Below are 25518 nucleotides of genomic sequence, written 5' to 3'. Positions count from 1 at the left end.
ACCGTGTACAAGGAAAACAGCGATTCATAAAAAATGATTACGAGGATATTTTGTGTACTTTTGCGCATGTGCGTTAGCACTACAAGGATACCAGGAACTCAGGAAGTCTTGGTGTAAAATCGTGGTGATATGGAAGTGTTAAGCTCCGCATTACAACATGTATTGGTGTGAGTTAGCGCACGGCCCTACGGTCGTGAGATTGTCCGTTTTTTTAATGGGACGGCTAAGGTTGCAGCTTTCATCAGGATACACATTTAAATCTGAATGATCAGAACCTTTCTCAAGAGCACCTGGTTTCTCGTAATACAAACAAATTCAAACTGTTTCTTTTAAAATGTTTTCTTGACGGCCTCCTTTTAGAGGGCAGGACCGAAATTGAAACTAACTATGGTTCTCCGTGTTTTCCAACAAACTAGCTGTTAATAGTCTATGTTGTTAGTGAAAAGCTTATGTGACCAGCTGGTGAACAACCAGTCATCCCGAAAATCGATATGGAGGAGACATGGAATACAATGTTCTTGAATAGCCGCACAAGAATGTCTGTTGCCAAATCAATCACTTTATCAGCTCTAGACCGTATACCATGGGCACATTGTTTTAATCCACTGATGTTTCGATCACCGGAAAGTTGAGGAGTGTGGGCTTAACAGCCAAGCACTGGAAGCGATCGCATTTTCAGTTAGTTCGGGAACTGGGTTGCTAAGTCACGATCTCTAATGACTGCTTGATTAGGCCATTTCAGCCAGTGTCATTAGCCATTGGTGAGTTGAGTCCCCATCCAGAGGTCTGGCAGTTGTCGACCCGTCTCGGTTTTCTGGTTAGCGTTTCCAAACTTCGTATCCAGGTTATACATTGTCCACTTCTTGATGTCTTCCACTCAGCATAGGGCTCGGAGAAAAGGGCTCTGTGAGGCTGACAGTCTTTCGCCATGTGAATTACATGCCCAAACCAGCGCAAACCATGAAGCATAAGTAATCCATCTATCAAGAGGAAGTTCCTTCTTCTTAAAACCAATCATTGCTAAATCTACTCCTAGCCCCTTACTCAAATGTCCGCACCTCGAGGCAGTGGTTGTTAGGCTTTTCTTGGTGAAACATTCCCGAAACCAAAGACAGTAGTCTGATCCACTTGGCCGCAGGGGGCCAGAAAACTCAGGGAGTAAGGCATCAATATCTCACTTCTAATGCGGTTGTTCACAATAAGTGCCTTTTGGTTTAAAAAGTATTTCAGCCGTATTGAATAACGTACCGGCAGTCACGGTCAACCGTTATGCGATCGGAGTACTTGGTTTTTAGGGCCAGCGTTTTCCAACCGTCCTTTCTCGTGAGAAGGCAGCATCGCAAGTTCCACAATATGGACGTGCTGGTCACCTGGATAAACACATCATTGCTTCCACACTCCTGTCGCAGAGGACAGTATGACTTTACCTCAGACCGCCTAAGAACTAAGGTTTCTCTTTGTCCTNCTTCTCCCCTTTGGCATTCCTGGTATCTATGAACCTTTAGAAACTGAGTTTTAGCCACTATAGCCCGCGGGATAGCTTCAGCACAGAGGCTGGACCACCACGGCAAGGTAATGGTTTTAGCTCAGGTTCTGTTGGCAAAGGAAAGGCAGCAGCTGAACGCCGGGTTCTTTCGCTCAACCAACTACTCACCATCTGAGCCACCCTGAATACTGTCTTACATCGCGTTCATGTGTCAGTGAACTGCCATCAGCAAATTACCCATTAAAGCTAAGTTACCGGACTAACTGGATGAAGGTGGCAAGATTCTGCCAGTTTTGTAAAAATATGACGAAGGATTACATTCTGAAGATCAGTACAGTAAATAGTGTCGTGTCAAAGTCCGCCAAATGATGTTGGTTTACTCCTGTTTCAAATATTTGATGGGCGGTGCTGTCCAATTAGTCATTCATGCGGTTAATGCGATACTCATCTGCAAACCTGCTTTGACGACCGCTGTCTAGGGATAGCTCCCGCTCCATGCGTACAATAAATATTTTGCCAAAGAAACCAGTGTCAGCACCTTGTAGTTGTAACAAACTGTCTGACGATTAGTCGATTCACCCAAAGGTGTTCGCACTCTAGCAGGTTCCCGCAACGATGCACTTGGTACACACGTCAAAACTCAACGTCTGTTAAGCCACTTCAGCTCATTCTTCAAATGTAACCAACTTTGAACAGTTTCGCTTGGTTTAGCACATGTGTCGAAATTCATTACTATTTTGAGCACTAGTGAATGGGCAGACAAATGTTCTTGACTTTGGACAGTCTTGACGGAAGACTGCGGGCCGTGTATTTTGCGTCTTTTTTAATGACTGAACAGTTCTACCTATAGGTAATCATGTTTGTACTGGTTTTCTGATATGAACACCCGCTTGCCAACTGGGGGAGATGTCCAGAAACGTTCGACAAACTAGAGATTATCCGTTATAAAGTAAGACTGCCTAAATTTTATGCTAGCCTGCAATGCGGAGCCAACCTGTGCTGAGAAGCCAGGAAATAATCAACGGCTACTGGGTCCTTTTTGGTATTCACCAGCTCGCAAGCCATCTGAATCTTGAGGGGTAGATCCGAGTCATCTGTCCTTCAGAAACTACCTGAATACTATTTATTAGCCACATATGATTGGTCAAAACTACGGTTAATACTATTAAGATGGGTATGGAGTCACGCATCCGTCGACCACCTAGGCGAGTTAGTTTAAATGGGCTGCTGCTCTTTCTGTATGAAGGCCTGTGTAACCTGTGGACCGAAATGACTCTCAGCCTTTATTCTGACTAATTAAGCCATACATCTTTTGCATAAACTGCGTCGGTTTTCTCTCTATTCGATAATCTCCTATCAGATCAATGTAGGTCATCTGTAGGTTGACATCAATGTTTTTGCCTCTGTTGTCCAACAAGGCCTGAGAAAACAAAAACAAAAGTGAAAACAATGTTATGAGGCATGTTTCTTGGGGTTTGATGCAGGGTCAATCATGTCAGAGATTTTCCGCTATGCGTTGAAATTTATTTCACGAGTGAATTGTTGTGCTGTGAGGGACAGACACCCTGATGTGGTATGTGGATAATGGTGCCTGCGAATCTCCCGTTGTAATGGCTATCCAACTGAGGGCGAGTTCAAGCAGCGTTTTTAAGTTTCATCCATTGAGCCACTTCAGTCGGTGTAGAATGGAGTAGAAACACCTCAGTACGCTGTTAAATCAAGTTCACTGCCGCCAAAATATGTTGTTTTAAAGGCCACCTCAAAACAAAATCGAATTTTTTGGAAAACACCTGACTGGGCATTTCGATAAACTATGAGAGGAGAAAAACTGGACTTTTATTCATCTGAAATCCATAGAACGGCATATACCTAGTGCTTTCTAATTAAATTGCAGGAAATTTGGTGATTCCTTTCTGGAGATTACTGCGGGACTTATCAGAATCGCTCCCCAGTTTGAGGAATTTTACCCTGTTGACTTCAAATAAGTATAAAGTGCTCTCCAATATTCACAGGATCTTTTAGTTCACTATTCAACCGTTGCTGAAACTTAGTCGCTAATTTTGCCTGCAGTGTGAATAACTTCTACCCATTTCGTGTTCCTGTTAGATTCTTCAACGATGAGTTCCCTGTTGTGTCCACCCACCTTAGCTTCACTGCTGAGTATTCAGACTTGTAACAGTCATCCTCAAGCAAAACCAGTTGATTTAGACGAAACTCAGGAGAGAACATTTCACAGATTCCTCGCTAAATTTGTCCTATTTCGCACATATGGTACCAAACAGATCTGCCATGTGATATTTCACCCTTGGTCGGCTGAGTGGCGTTCAACATGAGTTGTTAGGCTATAAAAGCCTTTGTGAGTAAATACTGCCCAATAAAACGCTGAACTGCGCTGGCAAATGATACTTCCCGGTTGTCCAGGCCGAGAAAGTGAGTTTGGTTGAGGTACCCCACCTTGAGCCCTCGACTCAAAAGTCTGACCCACGAGGCAGTGGGAGAGTGTAGGGTTTTCTTTGGTGACCCTGCCCGGAGCCGATGACTCAACATTCTGACCTGCTCGGCTGCAGGGGGTTGGCCTAACCCGAGGGCGCAGGGAATAAGGCATTACTGTCTCATTCCCGATGTGGCTGCGCACAGCAGGTGCCTTTTGAGCAGCACCGGGCTCTTTGGCTTTCGAAGTATTTCGACCGTATTGGATAATACGCCGGCGGTCACGGTCAACCGTTGGGCGATCGGAGTGTGCACTTTTTGGGGCCGACCTTTTCTGACCCGTCCTTCCTCGGGGAAAGGCAGCATCGCGGCTTCAATAAATATGGACATGCTGGTCGCCTGGGGGAAGCACCTTACTGCCTTCAGACGGCTGTCGCAGAGGGCAGTACGACTTTACCTCCAGACCGCCTCATACCACGATTACTCGTAGTACGGGGTCTCACTGCTCTTGGTCTGGCTGCTCCCCTTTGGCCTTCCTGGCATGGTTGCACCTTGTGGAACGAAGTTCTAGCCAGTGTAACCCGCGAGATCATTGCAGCATGCAAGCCCGACCACCACGTTAAGATGGCAGCTTTAGGTCGGGGGGGGGGGAAGCTTAAACTTGCAGTCTGAGGCATCCCGGTGACGTAAAATTGCACCCTTTAGGCACATCTTATTCGTTTGGCCACTCCAAGACCATCAGCTGGGGCAACGTATTCTCATCCGTAGCAAAAATACCACCATAGGCAAGTCAGTGAGAACTAGCTGTCTATCATGCACGTCCTCATCGAGAAAATACTCGAATTTATAAACTATTATTCCAGTTTCGTCTGCTTGTCAGCTGTGAATACAGCCCATTCACTTGTACTGCGAGCCACACATTAAAGTCGAAAAAAGCTTGCCATTAAAGGCATGAAGGGAATAAATAACATAAATCATTGTCAAAACTCCCATTGCGGGATTACAGTGATACCGTGTGATAGCTAACCCGTCTGGATTGTGGGAGAAATCTGACTGTTTATAAGTGTGCCTTAAAAAGTTTTGCATTTGATAGAGGTGTTGCATGTCACATACTGCGGATGGCATCTGGAAGTAATTCATTGTTTCCAAGAACTAGATACTTGTTGAGACGTAACACATTGTGTGAACTCTGAGTTTTCTATGAATTTCTGTCTGGTAGGAGAAGAACATCGATTCGGCACGAAACTATGTCATTCGAATGCTGCACCTGTGTGTGTATACAATCCTATAATTTCGGAAGCAGCTCTTCATCCATATTGTGAACTGAATCACAGATGGCGTGTCTGATATTTACTTGCATTTCCGAATGTGGAATGATAGTTCATCATCTAATTTCGGGCTGCACGGAATTCCCGAAAATATTTTTTGATGTCATTGTCCGTCATTTCCTGTGTTACGGGAAAATTTTAGCCAACCAAGACGAGTTGACCTTGGAGATGCGATGAGTACTGACAAATTGCGGTGTGATCTACAGTAGTAAAAGTGCCAATAAAAACGACGAAGCAAAAGGCAACTACTATCCGGAAAATTTTGGTTACACCTCTTTCAGTCGCCCTCCGTCAGCCATCAAGGCTGCTAACACTAAAGACGTTTATAATGATGAATAAGCAACTGTCTCGTTGATGCGAAGATACCTACGATAAATTTAACGAGACTTTCTGACAGTTCACTTTTAGGTGTAAAACCGATGTGAAAATCGGTACCGCACTCATAGATACAGTATTTTCTGAACAGAACATAGACAGAACCTTTGGCGCAGTTAAACTATTTCTTATTTCGAGGTAAACGCCTGAAAATCGTCCGCACATCTATTTTGAATAATGTGCTCTGCCTCAGTATGGCACAGAACCATAAAGCTTTCGGTAAGAGACAAACACTTTTGCTGAGCGTCCAGTGGTAGATTCACCTTGCGCCGTACCGCCGGTGAGATGAATTACACAAGGTTATTTCGACGGCAAGTTTAATATCAATAGCTGTTTATCGACTTGTTCCTGATGAAAAGAACTTGGTTAGTTAGCATTATCCAGTCAACGAAATCAAGAGAAGGCAACAAGCGAAACTGTCCACCAATCTTATGGGGAGATTTTGATTATGGATTGAAATTCATGGTCACACCAGTCTCGTTTGAGCGGTCGTCCTCCCGGAGGAATTATTTCGGTGAGTCCACACCAAAACGAAGCACTGGACTCGAGTTTCGCTCTTATTTGAGTTCATCAACGGTGCATATCCAATGACCGCGTCGGGCTTTGAACCCCGGACACCTGACATGCGAGGCGAGCGTGTAACCACTAGTCCACTATGCACTGCTGGTGAGCTCTAATAAAAGCGAAACCCGAGTCCAGTGCCCCCCTTTTGTGTGGACTCACCGGAGTAATTACACCAGAACAGGAGGACGACCGTTCAAACGAGAGTAATGTGACTACGAACAAAATACCTATCCCACAAAACCCCCAAAACTATGAATTGAAGTCTTTCTTGGTCAGCTTTAGAGTTCCACGTGAAAGATAGAGTTTGTAAATACAGTGTGTGGCAAAAATTGAATCCTTGAAGGTGTTAGGAGGCTCTCGCGTAAAACAACTGTGGAGTCCCACAACAACTGAAAATGGCTAAAAATGTACTTACCCCAGGTTTCTTGGACATGAAGTACTGTGCTTCCTCAAAGTATCACCGTGTAGCTCCACACAATGTCTTCAAGGTTGTCTAACACATTTTGCTTTGCTTCAGACAACACAGCTCCTAAAAATGCACTATAGTCTCCTTGATTTGATCCTGTCAAGCTTTGGTTCGAATGAACATAGATTTTTTTCACATGTTTCGTTGCAAAAGGTAACTTTTGCGAGCAATTGCCGACTGAGTTTTAAATGACATTCGTCGGAACTTGAAAATGTTTTTTGCAGAATAAAACGCACTGTTGCAATCACTCATGTTATCTGATCACAAACGTCACACAGGAAGGATAACCTAAGACGTAAGTTACATGGCCCCTTCGAGTATTCCCCCAATGTTGAAAGAACAGTGATTTCAATGGAACTATACGACTGTTATACTGTTAGACTGTAGTTCGCATGTTTGGCTACGTGGCAGTAAGCATGCGATATTTTATGGATAATGAAATCAGCTGCGTCGAAGAATTGACTTAGTACAATGCACTTTCATTAGTGCACCAGGAAGTGAAAAATGAAACCTCACAGAATGTGACAAGAGCAAAACTTAGTGCAAAGAGGGACAGATCGTGTTGTCCACTTTATTTCATACTGCCGACTACTAGATGACTACTGAAACAAGTGCTAGGAGACTGGTTGAGAACCTCTCGATCACAAAAAGATAAATACAAATGCAATGCTCTTGCTCAGGAGAAATTCGCTCCCACAATACAAGATAAATCGTGCGTCATATCCCATTGGGCCTGAATGACTTAGGGGGCAACTGAGATGGAGCGAAAAAGAGATGTTCAAAAGTGATTCGTCTCACAGGTTGCGCACTTTTACACCAGAATGAGAGATTAAAGGGAAAATTAAAACGTATGGGATAGGCGAAGTGTGATTGCAGAAAATACGCAAGAGTGTTTTTCTCCAATCCGAGCCCGTTTCAAAACTCTAACCGATATCTAGTGGATAAATTTATCAATGTTCGACACAGTTTTCCCCCAACAACATCGCGAAGAATTGGCACCTCTGTACAAAAGTACCCCTGCTACGGAGCTTTGCTATTAGCTCTGTTGGAAAGTGATTAAACTCCACTTTTTTAGAAGAACGCTATTGGAGTTGAAAGCAAAAAGTTCAGAATGAATCAGAAAAAAGTCTTAGTTCTGCGAGAGTGACTGAATCACCTGGCATGTTTCAAAGTGTCGATGTACCTTCTGCTTGGGATTGCAAGCTGTCACATTTATTATTTTCTCCCATTATCCGCACTAGAAATCCACTTCTATAAGGTAAAAACTTTATTGAGGCAACTAAACGTGGGCATGAGTGTCACTCTGCCTGCAAGGATTAAAAGCAACCCACTTTTACATGCGTCACTCGACTAAATGATTTATACTACCAGTCAGAATACAAGTTCTCTTCACAGTATATAGCAGTCCACGTTTGGAGGAATTCAGAAACGAAAGATCAGTTGGGACTTTGTCCCGTCATAATTTGAAAATCTCCGGTTGATTTTACCGCAAAATTGCACGCCTATGCACCGGAAGCAATTATTGGGCGGGTCATTTTTTAATCACCTTCATCATCATCATCGACAGCATGACATCAGTGTTCAACACCGATGCTCCACTGCCGTAATCACCTTAGCGCTGTCGGTAAAGTACCGCAACCAACGATTCGGTTGCATTTGAATTTGAATACTTTTTAACATTGATCATTAAAGTGTCGTTGAATTGAAAACAGGGACGGGCACAATAGCTTCAACAGTGACTACGTATATGGTGTTGTCAAATTGGTCAAGCATTTGTGGCGACCGTCATTGTGGGTTGCAGAGTGGTGTGTGTACTGACGCTTTCAGAACTCTGTATGCTGATCTTCAGCACCGTGCGTAACATTTGTATCGATTTCCGTCACATCACGGGACATTTGTCAATTGGAAACTTGGGAAGTAGTCCACGAGGTGGTCCAGCATTTCAAGCCGGATATTATGAACAACGACTTTGTCGGTCTTGCAGTATTCCCCGCATCGATGAAACAGATAAACTCATCAGTCGGTTTCCAACTCTAAGGAACGCCAGAAGCAGTGGCTGCTATCGCGCTTTCAAAGCCTCATAGGGGATCTACAGAAGGCTGACTACTGAATTGTTTCAGTCACTCCTCTAAATATGGTGCTGTGCTGTGACACAAATATTTCGCTGACGTGTCACACGATGGTCTCAACCAACCTCTTAGCGTCTACTCAGTTCTTATTTATTCGCGTGAAACACATCGCTTACTGAATATGTACAGGCGATCGATGGCTTAACGAGCATCATTCCGAAAATCGGTTTCCTCTATGAATCAATTCACTTATCAGTTGAATAAGGATAACATGTCATTAGTGCATGTTCACTGAAAGTACCACAGCTAACTATAATTTGCACTTCTCCGGCGTAATACTTACTCTGGGCTAACTAGCTGGAATCGAAATTTGGACAAATTTGGGTGGTACCTTTTCACGCTGTCGGCACTTGATGCTGTCAGTCGGACTGCCGAAAATTTCTAGTTCATTAACCTCCACACCATAATACGTATGACGACCTACATCGGCCAAGACGGTTGAAAGTAGTCCTTGTGAACAACGGCAGCTCAAGGAAACCAGTTCAGTCTCACCAAAACTTCCGTTTGTTAATGTGATTTTTACTGCCATTTGAACCATAAAGTGACCGCTGTCAATGTATATAAGTTCTTTTCAAGGTTAAAGTGAAAAAACTGATGTAGTACCAGTAAAATCATCTTTCGAAAGGCATAACTATGTAGACAGCTTGTAGTGCAATAAAACGATGACAGTAGCCTCTTGTGGGGTTCTTCGAGGGAATTACTCAGCAAAATTTCGATCTGAAATGTAATATTCCACCTTATTCCTGACTTCATGAGTAGCTAGATTGTACAAGCACTTTGATGAATGATAACTGATGCCAAGCCTTCTCAAGCTCTAGAGTAGCATTAAATGGAACATGAAACGGTTCATTTTCGGGGCATTTAGTTGAAGAATATCACATAGAGATTCAGTAGTTATTCTTCCGAATCCCTCGCCACTTCCAGACTGGTCTGTTCTAATACGCATTGAATTTGATGTGAATTTGGAGACTAGGCCCACTCGATTGGCCCCATAGGACTTAAAACTACTGGTAGGTCCTATGAGTAATATCAGCCGCTGAAGAGGTTCTTAACCACTTCGGTCATGTTTTGGAAGTCTTAAACGGCTGAACGAGCTGGCAGACCGACTCACTAGCTACGCTAAATTGACGGAAAATTGTCTTCGCTTACATACGTTGTTGTTCAAAAGTACGAGGAGAGTGCAAGAAAGCTGTCATACGTGCTACATTTTTTGTCCATAATAAATGTAACAGGGCATAAGGTAAGCAAACGAAGCCCCGGCAACACTACTGGTCTTTGAAACCCGCCGCATAGGATGCACGAGAACCCTCTTGAATTGTAATGGAACTGGCTTTAAGACTAGTTTTTTTTATCTCTTGTATACAAAGCACAGGACGATTTTCAATCATCCAACCGAAGGTTATTCTCAGTAAATGGTACTAATCATACGAGGGGAGCACCATATTGCACGAGCATTGTCTGTACCACAAAATACTGCCAAGGAGTTATTATGAACAGGCGACACATCCTTAATGCTAGAAGTAGTGAGAACTTTTGTCCTTTGAAGCTACGAAGATTATCCCATTCTGTCTTGTCAAATGGGTGGCCAACATATGGTGATAAATTGTGCCTCCTGTCCACTTCCGCGGAAACTGTGTTGTCACTCAAACACATTTATATTTTAACGTGATTAGACTGTGTACACTTGCGAATTCCTCGCTAGGTTCTCTTAGTCGCTGAATATTTCGACGCTATCCATTCGCGCAGATCTTTAACAAGCGCTACCACAGAACCAAGATAGATTGACTGATATGGATGGGTCTGGGGTAAATATTCCGTTAAATAATCGACACTTCAGCTTGTCTCAAAATCCTAAAGTACATTCTCCCAGCAGACGTGCAAAGTCTGACGCACACACCAGTCTGTCTTCAAAAACCAGCGTAGTAATGCGTACGTTTTCCAATGTGATATAAATTTGACGAAAACTCGGGGACTGCTCCTGCCTAACGAGCCTCAAGAAGAAAGAAAGTGGCTGTGGACCGTCGAATAGTTTCCAGCAATCTGAAGACTAGTGTACTGCGTCCAGAATAAACAGACCAGTTTGAAAATTAATCAGCTTACTTCAAGTAGGCCCGAGAACCACGAACACAATGAGCATGCAAAACTGCAAGAGACTGAAGCTTCCTACCCTACCGGAGTACGCCTAGTTTTGGTTTATCTTTACCAAACAGAATTTTTTCGGAGAATTCCCGCTATAAGTGAAGCTAACCTGTGCTGAAAAGCACAGAAGCACTCTGCAGCTGTTTCATTTCTATTGGAGATCAACAGTGCGCCTCTCACGAAACTTCTGGGAGTTTCGAACGCACGATTTCCCGTTTTATATACTGAAAAATTGAACCTTCGTTCACGAGCGTATTTAAAAGGGATATAGCGTTAGTCAGCCTTCAGTCACGGGATCCACATCACATGTTCACACGCGGCGAGAGATAAAACCATGTAAAAACTATCTGCTTGTTCTAAAGATCTCACCACTCTCTTCCTACCCAAGTCGTAGTACCAGTCAAAACCCTTGTGCAACAAGGCACAGGCGATCGAGGCAAACAACATGCAGTGCTGGTTATTTGTAGTAAGATTCGCTTTAACTCGCCGAGAAATCTAGCTATCATATTAACAAATGATAGTCTATGAGGTGTTCTTAGAATTCTCTGCAACGTAGCAGAAGCGAGCAAAATTCTATCGGAGGGTTTCGAATTCTGGTGAGCCACGTTCGAGTTCTTGTACATGACAAACCTTTAAAATTTAGAGTGTTTGCCTTAAAAATTGAAGTTTGGTAGTCCCAAAGGCACAGTATTTTTGGAAAATGGTTATTTTGGGTATCACGAATTGAGCGCCGGACACTATACTCTGTTTACCGTCCGTAGCACGTAAATGCAAGAAGGTCGTACGAGTACTGTGTGGTGAATTATGTGTATATACTCACTTGGCAAACACCAATACGTGCATTGAAAAGACACTGGCCTGTAGGTGGGTATTGGTGGACTAAGCTCATAGTTGGCCTAATGTAATCCGTCCGAGCCAAGTCACGTCGTATATCACGCAGAAAATTGAAAAGCCATCGAGCCAGGTTTCGGAGATTAGAAAATTCAAGAACCTGGGGCACTCTGCGGAAACTGGCTGGAAGATGATATTATAAGCACTCATGGCTTCCGCTGACGGATATGCGGATTCGCCATAGAACCCTACACCCATAGTGGGCGGAACAGCCTGCTAACAGGTAGTTAGTGGTGCGCACCCAAAAAAAACCACAATGTGAATGAGCGGCGTTATCTTCTGATCAAACGTTGATGTCCATTGTCATTGTAGGGCATCCCAAAGAACCGCTAACTGACCGATGATTGTCCTCTTGTGAGGCGTCTTCTTCATCGGATCGCATCCCATGTAAGAGTAGTCTGACCGGTTATCATCCCCTTCTGGGGTAACGGGGGCAGCTGTTGCATCCTCCATCCAAGACCTGAGAAACATGAGGACCTTCCGTTTGGCCTCATGTCACTACCTTATAAATTGCTGTTTCCCATGGAAGTCCCCATCCTCCGCGTCGAGTTCAGCAAGTTTCTCCCGTAGTTATGTCACCATAGACAAATACTTCGGATCATGGTGATGGGAAAAACCGGAAGTCACGTCGGGATCATGCCGGAACGGTTCCGTGGTAAGTCTGCAAATGTGACGCGGTGTCAAATCGGTCGGTCCAATCTCACGAAAAAAGTCGAGTGCCGTTGAGGTCCCCGACACTAAACTTAGAGTCACGCGTACGGCCGATGATCCTGAATAGCAGAAGGAAGAATTGGGTTCGAAAGTTTATGGTACTTTTTACACAAAGATAAGCAAAGCTATAAAACAAACTTCCCTTGTCCACGTTAATGGCGTCAACACGTGCACACGTCTGTCACCGAATGGCGCATTTCGGTATCAACGTCCGCAAACCAAAAAATGGCTCTGAAGTGTGGATTGGCTTCGTCCCTTCCGACGACAGTCTCGTGATTCCCATGACAGAACAAGTCATGGCATGCTCAGCAAACGGAGCACGAACGCACATGGGTAAGTCGGTCAGCTGTACACGTTCACGCATACACACATGCTAGTATACCAGCGTCGGATGGGATGGCTTTTGAGGCAAGTTGAGTAGGGCGTAGAGACAAGCGAAATAAGTGGAGATCAAAAGTTCATGGTTAGATTGAGCAAATCAGTGGGGGAATTACCTTGAGGTCAAGTTAGATTCAATTGCCAATGAAAGTCAGTAGTCAGAGACCAGCTGCAAAAGAAATCACCGAAGAAATTTGACGATGAGCTTAGTCAGAATAGTCTGCTGGAAATTTAATGTTGTCAACAAAATCGAACAGGTGGGAAGGACGAGTCTTATTTGGATTTTGGCTGTCTCTAGGAGACGACCATCCGAATAGGCAAAACGAAGTTGGTTTGTAGTTTGTGGTATGGGGATATTGCCCCTGAGGTTGCCTTGGCCAGCAAGGGAAGCTTCAGAGAACTGACCAAAAGGTATTATTTCAGATGACCTCTATAGAGGTTAAAACTGTTCACAACTGAAAGAACGTGCTTTAAGAAAAGTTAGAAGAGATCCTAATCGCCTCTTTCATAGTTGCTGGCAAGGTTGTGGCATACAAGTTTAAAGTTACTTTCCTAAGCAGGACAGCGTTCACGGCTCGCATTTTCATGTTTCCAGTGTCTTCATGGTTGAAGACTAGACACGGCGCCGCATTTTCCAATGTGATGCCTCATATGGTATTGTAATTAGCAAAATTATGATGGATCTCAGCTCTTCGCAGCAGCTGTTTCGTTCATCCCCGCGAGGTCTAGAAACCAGAATTCTTTCTCGAATGAACTGTCCATGGAAAAGGTTGTTTGGTTGTTTGTTTATACTTCATTGTCCTTAGCTGATCTTTCAATCAACTTCTGGATGACAGCTGTACGTGTCCCATTCAGACTTGTGAGACGGTTATTAGGCAGGATTTGAACAGAAACTGTAGAATATCCCATCTAGTGATTTCCATAGATAATCTGTCCGTTGTCTGTAGAACGCTGGTTGAATGTGCCGCCTGATTGCCGCAAACTAAATTCTCACTGTCCCTTAAACTGTATAGACAGCGGAATATGTGAAAAGAATTTATTCGTTGCAAACAGCTTTTCAAACCTATGGTGTATGAACCGTAAACTATGGTGCGATATTGCACGATAGCCAGAAAAGCTGATCGATCACCACAAAAGGCATGAGTAAGTAGAAAAAGGTTACCTAGAACTGTCTGTTTATCTGAAGTCTTCTGGTTTGGGCTATACTCCCACATTTGCTAATTTCCTGTTTGAAAGAAACCGACTGAATTAAACCCTATGTTATCTGTTTGACTGGATTTCACCGCATATGAAGAAAAACAAAAAAATCTTTCGAGTTTGGCGAGTAAAGCTATCCCGTCCAAAACCAAACCGTGCGTAGTACATTCATCTTCGTTTTGAATTGCCAGTATTCTGTACCTCGCGAACTCACCGAGAGGCGTGATCTCACACCATTTGACAGTAACGAATGCTTGACCAGCATTATATAATATTCTATTTCGAATATGATGCAGCTTAAGACCAAGGAGGGGCGAATTATTGACAGTGTCAAACACACACGAACATGGTCGTTGGCTTGTTCGCTGAGCTGGGCAATTTGGTTGCAAACGTTTCATCACCAATCGAGGTGACATCATCAGTGCGTAGTTGTGCGTAGCGGTGGGTTAGTGGTTGTGCCACACGAACATTGCTTTGTATTTTGAGTTCAAAGAGGTAGGATGAACACAAAGTTTCGATCGTCTCTTGTGAGCTTCGAACCTGATACCGTTTATACCACCGTGAATAAGGTGCATTTTGTTTTATTCATCAGTCAGACTATCCAGAGTCTGGCATTCTCAGAAATTTTTGTATTATGAGGAGATTCGCGTATTTTCAGTTTAGATTTAGTCCTGTAGGTGAAACCAACCTATGCTGTAAAGCCGAGACATACTGCACTTACTTGACATTATCCGAACCGTTCACCTCGTGAAACTCAAAAGAGTTTCAACCTGATAACTAAGAATCACAGGTGATCTTTCACCTTCGGAAACGCAAGTTGCCAGTCATAAACCACAAGCATGTATCAGTTCCAATGTTCCTTTTCGGCGAACTGTATGGATCAGAAGGCGAGACAACTGGCGAGGGGAGTTTCAAGAGGACAAAGCAAGTCAAAAGTGCGAATTCAAAACAAATGATTGCTTAGACTGATAAAGTCAAACCGAAGCCGCCCTTCAGAAATCAATAGTGAATAGATTTGTGCCAATTACTGAATGTTAACACGGATATTTAATCACTACTGGGGTACTTACCATTCGTATTTAGAGTGTCGTCTGTGTAAACAAAAGTAATTTTATTTCTGTTGGTTGCTTTTAATCGCACGTGATCCACAGTATACGGAATGTTACATCCATAAGGGCAAGTTCTGCGTGTTTGCTATGCAAAACTAAGGTTAACCAGGCCCAAACATATGGGTTTTAGTAATACTAGCGAAGTTGGCCGGAACGTGCATTTCGTAGCCAACATTTGTTTCTTGTCTAACCTGTTGACAAGGCACATCATGGCTGGTAGGGCTGAACTTCATAAATAATGCTCCATGCTCTTCCTTTCGGCGTTGCCAGCTTGACAATACACCCGAAGAACGAGGGACAGCAGATCCAAACAGAGATAATCGACCCTTCAGAGAACAGTGGTCTGTTCGCTGAGCTAGGCAATTTGGCTGCAAACGTTTCATCCCAATCGAGGGTGACATCATCAGTGCGTAGTTGTGCGTAGCGGTGGGTTAGTGGTTGTCAACAACAACAGCTCAGCGAACAAGCCAACGACCATCTACGCTGCCTGAGCTACCGACATTCTCCTCTATAGAAAATAGTGATCTGTTTTGGGCCTAAATCACCCTGGGCTGGTTATTCGCAAACACAGTTCTTCCCATAATACCTACACAGTCGGAGTGAAGTGTTGGATGATTCCACGTTCTTCAGTATGTCTCGAAACATAGGATTCAGTTGCGCTGACATCGAGTAAATGTTTCGCTACCACTTGTCTAAGAAGGATAAGAATTTTCCAAAACAAAATGTGACGCTATTCGGCATCCCCCATTGTTGTGCACATGTGAAAATATTCACTCAGTAAAGGAGAAAAACATGATACATTTATTGTTGGACGTGTCCAAGATTGTTGATGGTAGCCGGAAGGACAATTTTCGGACACTTGTTTGTCTTGAGGTGCAAGTTTGACTGAAAAAATACATGAGAAACTTTTTAGCCCGCTAAAATCTGGGACATTCATCGGAAAACCACTCCATTCTGGTTCAGAATGATTCAGAATTCTGATTTGGAAACTTGCGGTTGTGGAGTTTCGCTTACTTGATCTACACTTGAGGGTAAGTCAGCCTGCTACACTACTGTTTTGGAGCGTGGGCCTCGTTCAACTACGTAATCGCATCCAATCTTCCTAGTGTCCTCTCATGGCAAAGGTAATCCGAGGAAAACACTATCTTTCAAACACGTTTTGCGATAAAATCGGATGACTAAAAACCTTTTTGAATAGAACTTTCGAAATTTCAACCGCTGAAGACAAACCTTTCATTGTGTGGCGAAAATGCATCTAACTTTCAGGTAAAACTTTGAAATGTTTTAATGGGTACATATGGGAGGAATAGTCCATGATCACTGCAGGTCCCACCTTTCTAGGACAGCATCCCCGATCCGTCCACCTCAAACTGTATGCATATACGTGTACACAAATGTACAGACCACCCCTACGCATAGCATTTCATCAACCAAAAATGGCTTTTTAGGTCAGCTACTAAAATTGGACACGCACCTGACGAATCCCGGGTAGTCGTTTGTCATTAGGTCAGTTCACTCCCATTCTGAGTGGCAACTACAAGGTTGATACCAAAACCGCATATGCGGCAAGAGACGGCGTTGTTATTGGCTCTACCTTGGCGGGATCCATTCCACGAGCTCTAATCCAGTTTAATCCATATTCCCACCATCAACCCTAACCCCCTTGACTTGGAAATTAGTTAGTCCCCTACCAGTAATCGATGCATGTATCTAGTTATAATTGTTTTCACATGCTGACTGCCATCCAGTTGAAAAAATGTCGAGTAAATACGTAAACAGAAATAATCCTTTCAGGTGTTTTCTTCTTCTTGCCTGTCTTAAATCTCCTACCAGAAATCGATAGTTCACAAAATGTCCGTGACAAAATCAGTGTATGCCTAAACGTTGGCTTCGAGAAAAGGAATGACTAGATTTCGCTCGTAAATCAAATTAGTTAATTAGAAATTTTGGAAAATCTGAAAACTTTAAGCAACTTTTCCTGATTTTACCCCCGTCGTCCCACACTGGGGTTATGGTTCTTATGGAAGCACGAATTTTTGTGATGGCATCGACCTTACGATTCCCACGGCTACATAAAGCGTCGCGGCAACAAAAAGTCAACTTAACCACGTCAATGACTCCAACTTGGAGTTCACCAGATGCTTCCGGACAAAACCATCAGGTTGAGTGAAATCTAAAGCCCTTTTATAATCCTCTCTCCAGTTAGCTTAACCCTTATTCAAGTGATTTCACTAATGGGTCAAGAATGCCACAAAAAATGGTGTCGAAATGTTTGCAACCAACTCAGCTCAAACAACTGACCAATGTCAACCAAAGGGAGAGATTGTTGTGTTGTGGGGAGTGATTTACAAGGTGCAGGGAATGAAAAGCTTATTTTTCTCACTTTTCACATGATTAGCGATTGAAAGTGAACGATTGTAGGGCGATAACCGTTATGCAGAGGCACCCCAGGGTTCAGGGTGACTTCACTGCAATACCAAATGATTTTCACTAATAATACATTTAAGAGTGGAAAAACCGTTCAGCTATGACACCCTTGCGGTGCATAGCTACCAACCCACCCGAGAGAAGCACGAAGGCCGGAATACTACCAGGGTGCCCAAGCTTAGAAAGGAGATGTCGAGGTGCCAGCGTTTGTTTCGAACCACGAACCTTCTGGTAAGTAAGTTTGCCTCTCTTTAACTGAGTTTATCGAGTTGTGAAGAGCTTCGTCGGTGAAACCTACTGGTCTATCAGTAACCGAATTTGCTAGTGAGTTTACCTCGTTACCATCATTGTATTACGAGAACCAGTACCCTCACAATAAACAGGACAAAATTGGTCGGTGAGTGTCTGGGTGCGTAATCCAAATAAAGTGAACAGTTTCAGCTCAGCGAGTGTCACTTGATTCCTATATCATAATCTAGATCTTATCCAGGGGAAATTACCCTCGACCCACCCAAGTTGGGTTGAAATTGTCACGTTCATCTTTATAATTAGAGTGAAAACGAACAGTTGGATCTTTCAGATTTCACGAGTACATATAGGAGAATGCTTTAGTGTTTAACCGTGACTTTAACCGAATCAGTCGAGATTATAAGAGTGATCGAAATGCACTCAAATTTACAGTGATTTAACAAACATTCCCCTAGAACAACTAAGCAGACATCCATTACTGTTATGGAACTGGAAAATAGATTATGCTGTGGTATCGGACCTCAGGATGTTACTGGAGCCGTTAAATTCATGTGTTTTTTATGCGGTTTCCAAATCACATTAACCACATATCCCTGTCAGCTAGCAATGAAAACTGTGGACGCCGTTCAGTGTGCTCGTTAAGGTTTGGCGTCAGCAACACCTGAGCAGATAAACTGGAACATGCATACCTCTACTTAGGGGCGTTTTCAGGGATGATTCACATAGGGATATCGTCCGTCTGCATGCTGTGTGCCATTACCTATTGGTGTCTAGCTGGCTCCATACTGGCCTATGGTTTCTGTTCCTGTCTGTTTGAGTGGTTTTTTTCTTGTGACTCAAAAACAAACCGGCATTTGATGATTATTGAATTTCCGCAGCCTAGATTTTGCCTATCAGATTTAAGAAGCGGAGGAATTTGAGCTGTATAAATAGGACTTGATCCCATTTTATGTATCGATTGTAAGACTCCTATAACAAAGGGATAGGGCAATGCTTCTAAACACGTATACGGTGGCACCTGGTTTGTTCGACCAAAAACGTTAACTTATGGAGAAACTGAATATATGAACCGACAACATTCTTAAAAAAACAGATGGAGCCATTTTGAATAAGCCAGAATGGCTTTGAGTAGAATGTATCGGTATACTCCCGATTTTTCGGTCATTTTGAACGATTTTTACTTTTCTCGGAAATTCCTGAGCAGATGAGCAAACCTCAAACCTTGGAACATATTTTCCTATTAGATAGAAATGAAAAAAAATATTGAAAAAGATTTTGCTACTTTGGCACATGATAGCTTTACTGCCTGTGAGTGATTTCTTGTTAGGTATTTGGAACCCACAGTAATCTTAGGGAATATACACTCATTTGCAAACTAATTTAGAACCCAGCTGAATCTCTCGTTTGTGATGTTTTTAGGCTGTCGACGGATTTTCAGCAACCTTATGAGTAGTACATTACAAAGATATCCACAGGAATCTTGTTTCAGAGGTGCCAACCGTCTGCTGGCGGGCTCATTCTGGCCCATTCACATCAAGGGAGGGGAATCACGGTTGTTATTGGAACTCATCATTCTGCACATCATTTCTAGTAACGGGATTTGATCTTTGGACCCATGAAATACGGGACCTGAGTGAGTGCTGCTCTAACTCAGAAGGCTGGAGGGGTTAAGATCATAACATCTAAACATGCGAACTTATTCACACTTTGAGTATTTGAGTTGGTACGACCTTATAAACGTTTACTCACCAGGCTCCTGAATAAGGCTGTTCTGAGGGAGGTTGGTGGAAGATAAATGCAAGTGTTATTCGAATTATCGAAATACCTTCCATCCCAAAGAATCACTCAGAGACTTGGACATATTTAATATCACCTGGGGCAATGGGTGCAGTGAAATGCAAGCATCATAATTCCGTTGTGTTCTAGCTTGTAGACATCAGTTGTCTGTATATGGCGTTTATCGTCATACAGTTGGGCATTGGTAATTAATCATGGTAGATTTTCCAATTGATTCTTCAAAAAATACGAACAAAGCGGGTTCTAAGAACAGAACAGTTTTGCAACTGCCTAGCAGTTCCCTTCACTCAACTAAATTATCGAACGGGCACCCCGGAAGCCATAGGGAAGATACTGCGGCGTTCTTTGTGTGTTCTACGGGAACAAGAATCCGCATGATTTTGTCGGAATTAAGGGAAACATGTCCTTAAATTGGAACTGGCAACCTGTATGTACATGATTCTGAGCACTGACACGTATAGATCCACGATGTGAAAAACTTAGGTTGTCAGTCACGAAACACGAAATGCGGTCAATCTGCTCTAACGAATACTAACAACATCAAAAGCCGCACAGAGTTTTGACCAATACTCATCATGTCGTTTTCAAAGGTACATAAAAAAAAGCGGTCACAGTTCTACTGTTTCCGGGGGGGAGGTGTTGAATTCATGTAAACATCAGGACCCCTGGGCCATCGCGGCTTATCAAACAAAGTGTGCCGCTGTCTCGTCGACAGTGCTAAACACGGTAACACATCAGCATGTGAACATGGTCCACACATTACAAGCGTGTTCCGTCCCATCTACCTATGTCGGGTTTTCGGAACAGCTGATATACACACCATGAGTACCAACTGGCCAAAGCCGAGATTCATTGATGTCAAAGCACTCCAATGTCTGTCTCATGTTAATTGAACATTTTTTCCTGCAGCCGGTTCAGTTACCTTCGCGATGATAACCCATAGAAATCCATAGAAATTTGGATTAAACCTCAAAGAATTTTCTCAATTTTGCTTAGTTTCCCGATTAACTCCTTTGCTTCGAAAATCGGTTGTATTCCCCCATCTGTAAAAATTGTGAATTTCATCTTTGAAGCAAGAGCAATCCAAAGTGCGTAATTATCACAGACAGGTATACAAGAAATGTTAGGTTTTCAGGATACCTGATGATTACACTTGATGAATCAAGGCTTAGAAGATGTGTCTATTTTTCCTCGATAGTTGCTGGTATATATTGCAACAAAGATTTATATGTATAAGCATCCCACAGCCACCAAATAACCCCTACAATAGTCACAGTTTAATATATCAACATCATATGTTTGCTCCGGAATAAAGTAAGAACAAATGGCGGCGTGGTATGCTTTCACAAGGACGGACTAGAGCGTATTACATGACATCAACGCAGAGGAATGTTGAATAAACACAGCAAGTTTAACTAACCGAATTTCCATTTACCTCAATTGTATCTTTGCATAAGTTCCAACAAAGTCACTTATGATGAGCTCAGGTAAAGCCAGGAGATGGGAGCTATCTCGAAGCCCAAATTTTCAGCTTTATTCATGCTGATGCACGCACTTCTGAGCTCAGAAAAAACGAAGGCCGAGAAATGAAGACCCCCGTTACTGGCTGAGTTCCTTCTTTGACTTCAGTTTAGAGGCATCCGAACGTTTGCTTTTCATGCCGTTGGGCGATACAGCATGGGGAATGAAAACATGCGAGCAACTTACATGAAAGCAATATAATCGCATCATAGAATTTGGAGAATGTTTCAGGTGGTGTTGATAGGATTCTGAAGCAAATGGAGACTTCCAAAGTATTCCTTTGGAACACTCACTTATGTCACAGAGCGGTCGAAAAGACGAAAATAAATCCTATACTTTGATCGATCAAAATCCTTCACTCATGAAATAGATTTTCTCCAAGACGGATCTGTTTTCTTCCGCTTCGTTGCTAGACCATATCAACAACTTAGCGACATTGTTCCAAACGTTTCCTACTACTTTAATTACCTCGGATTAGCTAAAGACGAATATTCATATTCCATACATTATCATTATCATAGCTAAAGACGAATATTCATATTCCATACTTATGATGTACATTATCAGTCTTATTTATAGTCCCGGTTTTTAAATGGGCTTAGAGATTTAGTTCCTGTTACAATCGTCGCATCACAAAAGTGGCATTAAAAAAGACCGTTTTGCAACCGTTTTCTGCTGATGACGACTTATCACCGGTTTATTGACTGAGACAACTAAGATAAACGGAGCTAAGTAAAATGGGTAAACGCTTAACGCTAGCTTTTTTTCTGTGCGTGAATTCGAAGTTTACCCGCTGCTTTGTTGTCTTGAAAAAAGAAGTCAGCAGATTCGTATCGAACGAAGTATATGGTCCGTGCCTGTTTATCAAGACCCTATAAGACTATGTTAGATATGTCTGCCACAATTTATCTATCTCTGTTGCTGAACAATGCCTGTCTCAGACCCTGGAGTAGCTCTCATGTCTGTCTTGGCTGTGGTGAACTCAGTCCGGTATGGCTCATCATATCACATCGTCCACTATGGTTACAAATGCTGTCAACGATTAGCTCTACCTCAAGCTAACTGTATAAAATACCTTGGTGCTATGACGTGTGATCTGAAATGATCTGAAAACGTTGTTGGACTCCTACCGAAAACTTTGAGGATTCAGTCGTCTCGCGGAAGATTGCCGTTCGGGTTATCCGAGCACTTGCCACCGAAATACAGGTTGGTTTTTATAGTTCACGAACCTATTTTCAGCGGAATAAAAAATAAGAATAGGTTGTCAGCATACCATGTTTTCGGCTTTTATCAGTTTACCGAAATATAAAAAATAAGAATAGGTTGTCAGCATACCGTGTTTTCAGCTTTTATCAGCTTACCGAAATATCCCTCTTAAGTTGCTTGGTAAACACTTCGATCGAAAGATACATGAATCCACGTACAAATCGTTCCCAGGCGATTTCTGATGAGTTTTCTATCAACTGAGATACAGATGTGATTGGATGTCTCTCTCGAAAGCATGTCTCAGTCAGAATTTGTGTGCAATTTACTTCAAGGATATCTGTGTGCGAAAGCTGTGGTTATCTGCGTCACCCGCTAACCTCAATCATTCCTTGAAGCCGAAAATGTTGAAATAATGGGAGTTTGATTTTCCACATTGCCAAGCTTCAATGTTCAATCAAGTACCCAGTTTTTTCTCATTTTTTTAACCTCCTGAATTTTCATATACATACTTACTTCGGTATTCTATATCAAGTGGTTTTGTCTGAAGATTCGAAAATGAGGAATGAGGAAAGCTTCTGGTTTTGTCTCGTAAATTCGGATGTCTAAGGCGACCATTGGAGAGCCTTATCAGTGAAAACATCTGTTTGCTTTTTGGGTGCTCTCTGGTGCATGTTATCTTCTTTAAACAGGTTCAGTAATAAAAGTTGTAACAAGGGGTATCGTTCCAGACGTAACACACTACTCATAAAATTGCTGAATCTCTATCAATTGGAAAATCCTTGAAACTGGGAACTTTTACGGTATGGATACTTAATGCATTTGACACTTGATAGGATTTTGCTTGTTTGCAAGTGTTAGGCTACCTCATCTGACAATCCAGTGCATAGAGAAGGAGGTTGATGAACTGTGGTGAGTTTGAACACTCTGGTGAGTCACGTTTTTGCGCTACGCACATCAAAAGTGCAGTCTGTCTAGACTAATTTGTGTCATCAAAAAAACACTTTGTTCCTTTTACTAGGCATGTAGACGAGTGCATTTCGAATGTCAGTTTCACGAGAGACTTTTCAAATTGCGTGAGACAGTTTTGTGCGAAACTTATAGAGTGATAGATCAAACATCTCCATTTCCCACGATTTCTTCTAGTCTATATTTGCATACATGTCAAAATACGGTCACACCCCAGCTCACTGTTTATCCAGCTACACAATAGAACGGTATTTTTTCTGGGATGTCATAGCCTAGTGGATGGTAGAATCCAGACGAATAATATGGGAAAACATTACCCTTTAATAGCGGTTCAACCCAGACTGGTGAGATTATATTCACTTTCATCAAATTTCTGGCCAGAAAGTAACATTAGCCGTACGTTTTTCCGTTTGAATTCCAATAGTGCTATCTCACACGCAAGAAAACTTTTGCTCAATGGTTTTGACCGGGAAGGCGATTAGTCCCTAAAGTGAGCTATTTAGCCTTTTTGAACTTACCAGTTCAATCATTCTGGCAAAGCTATACTCAAGCGGTTTGTTCCAATCGCTGGCCATTGGTGTTGTACATTGTCGACCGTTACGCGAGGTTTCATTTCCGTCATGTTACTCTCTGCCAAGCTATCCAAAGTGATCACACACTCAGCGATATACAGGCTCGTTTAAAAAATTCCCTATTTTCTTGTCCAGTTTCTTCTTCGGTTCATTTCAGAACGTGGAAACTGTCATGTTGGTTGTGATATACAGCTCGTCAAAAACGGCACCGGCTTTGTAGACGCCACAAGAAACGGTAGGCAATGTGTGAACCTGTTTACATGTTTTTAAACGAGCTACTACGGACGCACCATCGTAGATCCACTTGTCACAAGCATTCAGAGCTTCTCCCCGTTCGAATAAGAAGCGGTTATTTTAAGTGTTCTGTGCACTAACATCCCGATCACATGTCTACTTTGACAACCCGACAAGCACGGTGAGTGTCTTTGGGAATGTCCTAGTTTGGATGGATCAGGTGCCTCTTGTTGAATCGACATAACCCAGTTTAATTATTAAAGGTTTACATGGTATTATTAGTTGTTTTAAACTTGCCTGCATCAATCCTGATCAACTTGATAAACAAATGAGCTTCTCTTTGATAATATCCAAAGCTATCTCATAATCGGAATTGGGCACTTGCCCGCAGATGAAGCATTGTACATGTTTCGCCTTTGCTGCAGACTTTCTTTCCAGGAGGCATAAAAGTAGTCGGCAGTAAAAAAAACCGAAACTACGTTTTAGTACTTGACAAATTTGCAAAGGCCTAAAGATGTTTTATTGAAATTAATCAACCTACATACTTCAACTTTTCTCATTATTCAACTTATTTGGAATGATTAGCATACAGTATGGAAGGATTTCGCTCTAAAAATTCGCAGCTTTTGCCTTTCTGATCTTGGGTTTACAGACACCGGATTCCCTAAAGGGCAATTTATTTTGACCTCAGTTTTATCCTAAACAGTCAGGCTACATAAAAGTGGTTTACTGTATCTAATTTCTAATGTCTGCGCTGCAAGCAAAGTCAGGAAGCTTTCAGCGAGTCGAGAATGTCTGGATTTCTGTTCTCATTTTGTTTGAAATCACCAGATTTATACAAAACTTTGGGTAAATTTAAACCTGGGAATCCGGTTAAAAGTCTGAGGACTACGGCATGGAGATTGTTCAGTGGTGTGACCAAGCTGCATTTTGACAGAATAAGTGCGAACATCATCAACTATGGCATTCGCTTCATTCAGTCTGGGACCTTCTGTCGTGATTTCTTCTTGCGGCTGATCGATGGCGTGACTACTTCGCAGTAGAACGAGACATAGTGCCTTCACCGCTCCAGTCACGTGTGCAACGTTCGAGCCCCATAATGATTATTCTTCTTTCTGAGTTACCGCATTTCGGACTACTAACCGCTAGTACACAGGCTCGAATCTTGCAGGAGAGAGACACCCAGTGCTGACGACCCTTAACAGTGGTGAAACAGGTGTACAGTCCTTCTCGGCTTTCACTCCACCTGCAGGTCGAACCCTTGATTAAAAATCTGTGGTTGATACCAATATTCCGGGCCAAATGACCTTAGAAATTTACAGCCGGTTTTCAGGCGTTCGTGA

General features: G+C 42.7%; 1 protein-coding gene across 1 annotated transcript; it reads left to right on the top strand.

Annotated features, from left to right (window-relative positions):
* Positions 1-22493: 22493 nt before the first annotated feature.
* T265_12777 (hypothetical protein) lies at positions 22494-25215 on the top strand (the record flags this gene model as incomplete). Its single annotated transcript, XM_009165396.1, has 3 exons — positions 22494-22583; positions 23603-23713; positions 24937-25215. Coding segments are annotated over 3 exons (480 nt in total), but the record flags the coding sequence as incomplete, so codon positions are not given.
* Between the last annotated feature and the right edge of the window lie 303 nt (positions 25216-25518).

This window comes from Opisthorchis viverrini (genome assembly GCF_000715545.1).
Source record: "Opisthorchis viverrini unplaced genomic scaffold opera_v5_14, whole genome shotgun sequence".
Classification (NCBI taxonomy): domain Eukaryota; kingdom Metazoa; phylum Platyhelminthes; class Trematoda; order Opisthorchiida; family Opisthorchiidae; genus Opisthorchis; species Opisthorchis viverrini.
This window is presented reverse-complemented; position numbering and strand designations above follow the sequence as displayed.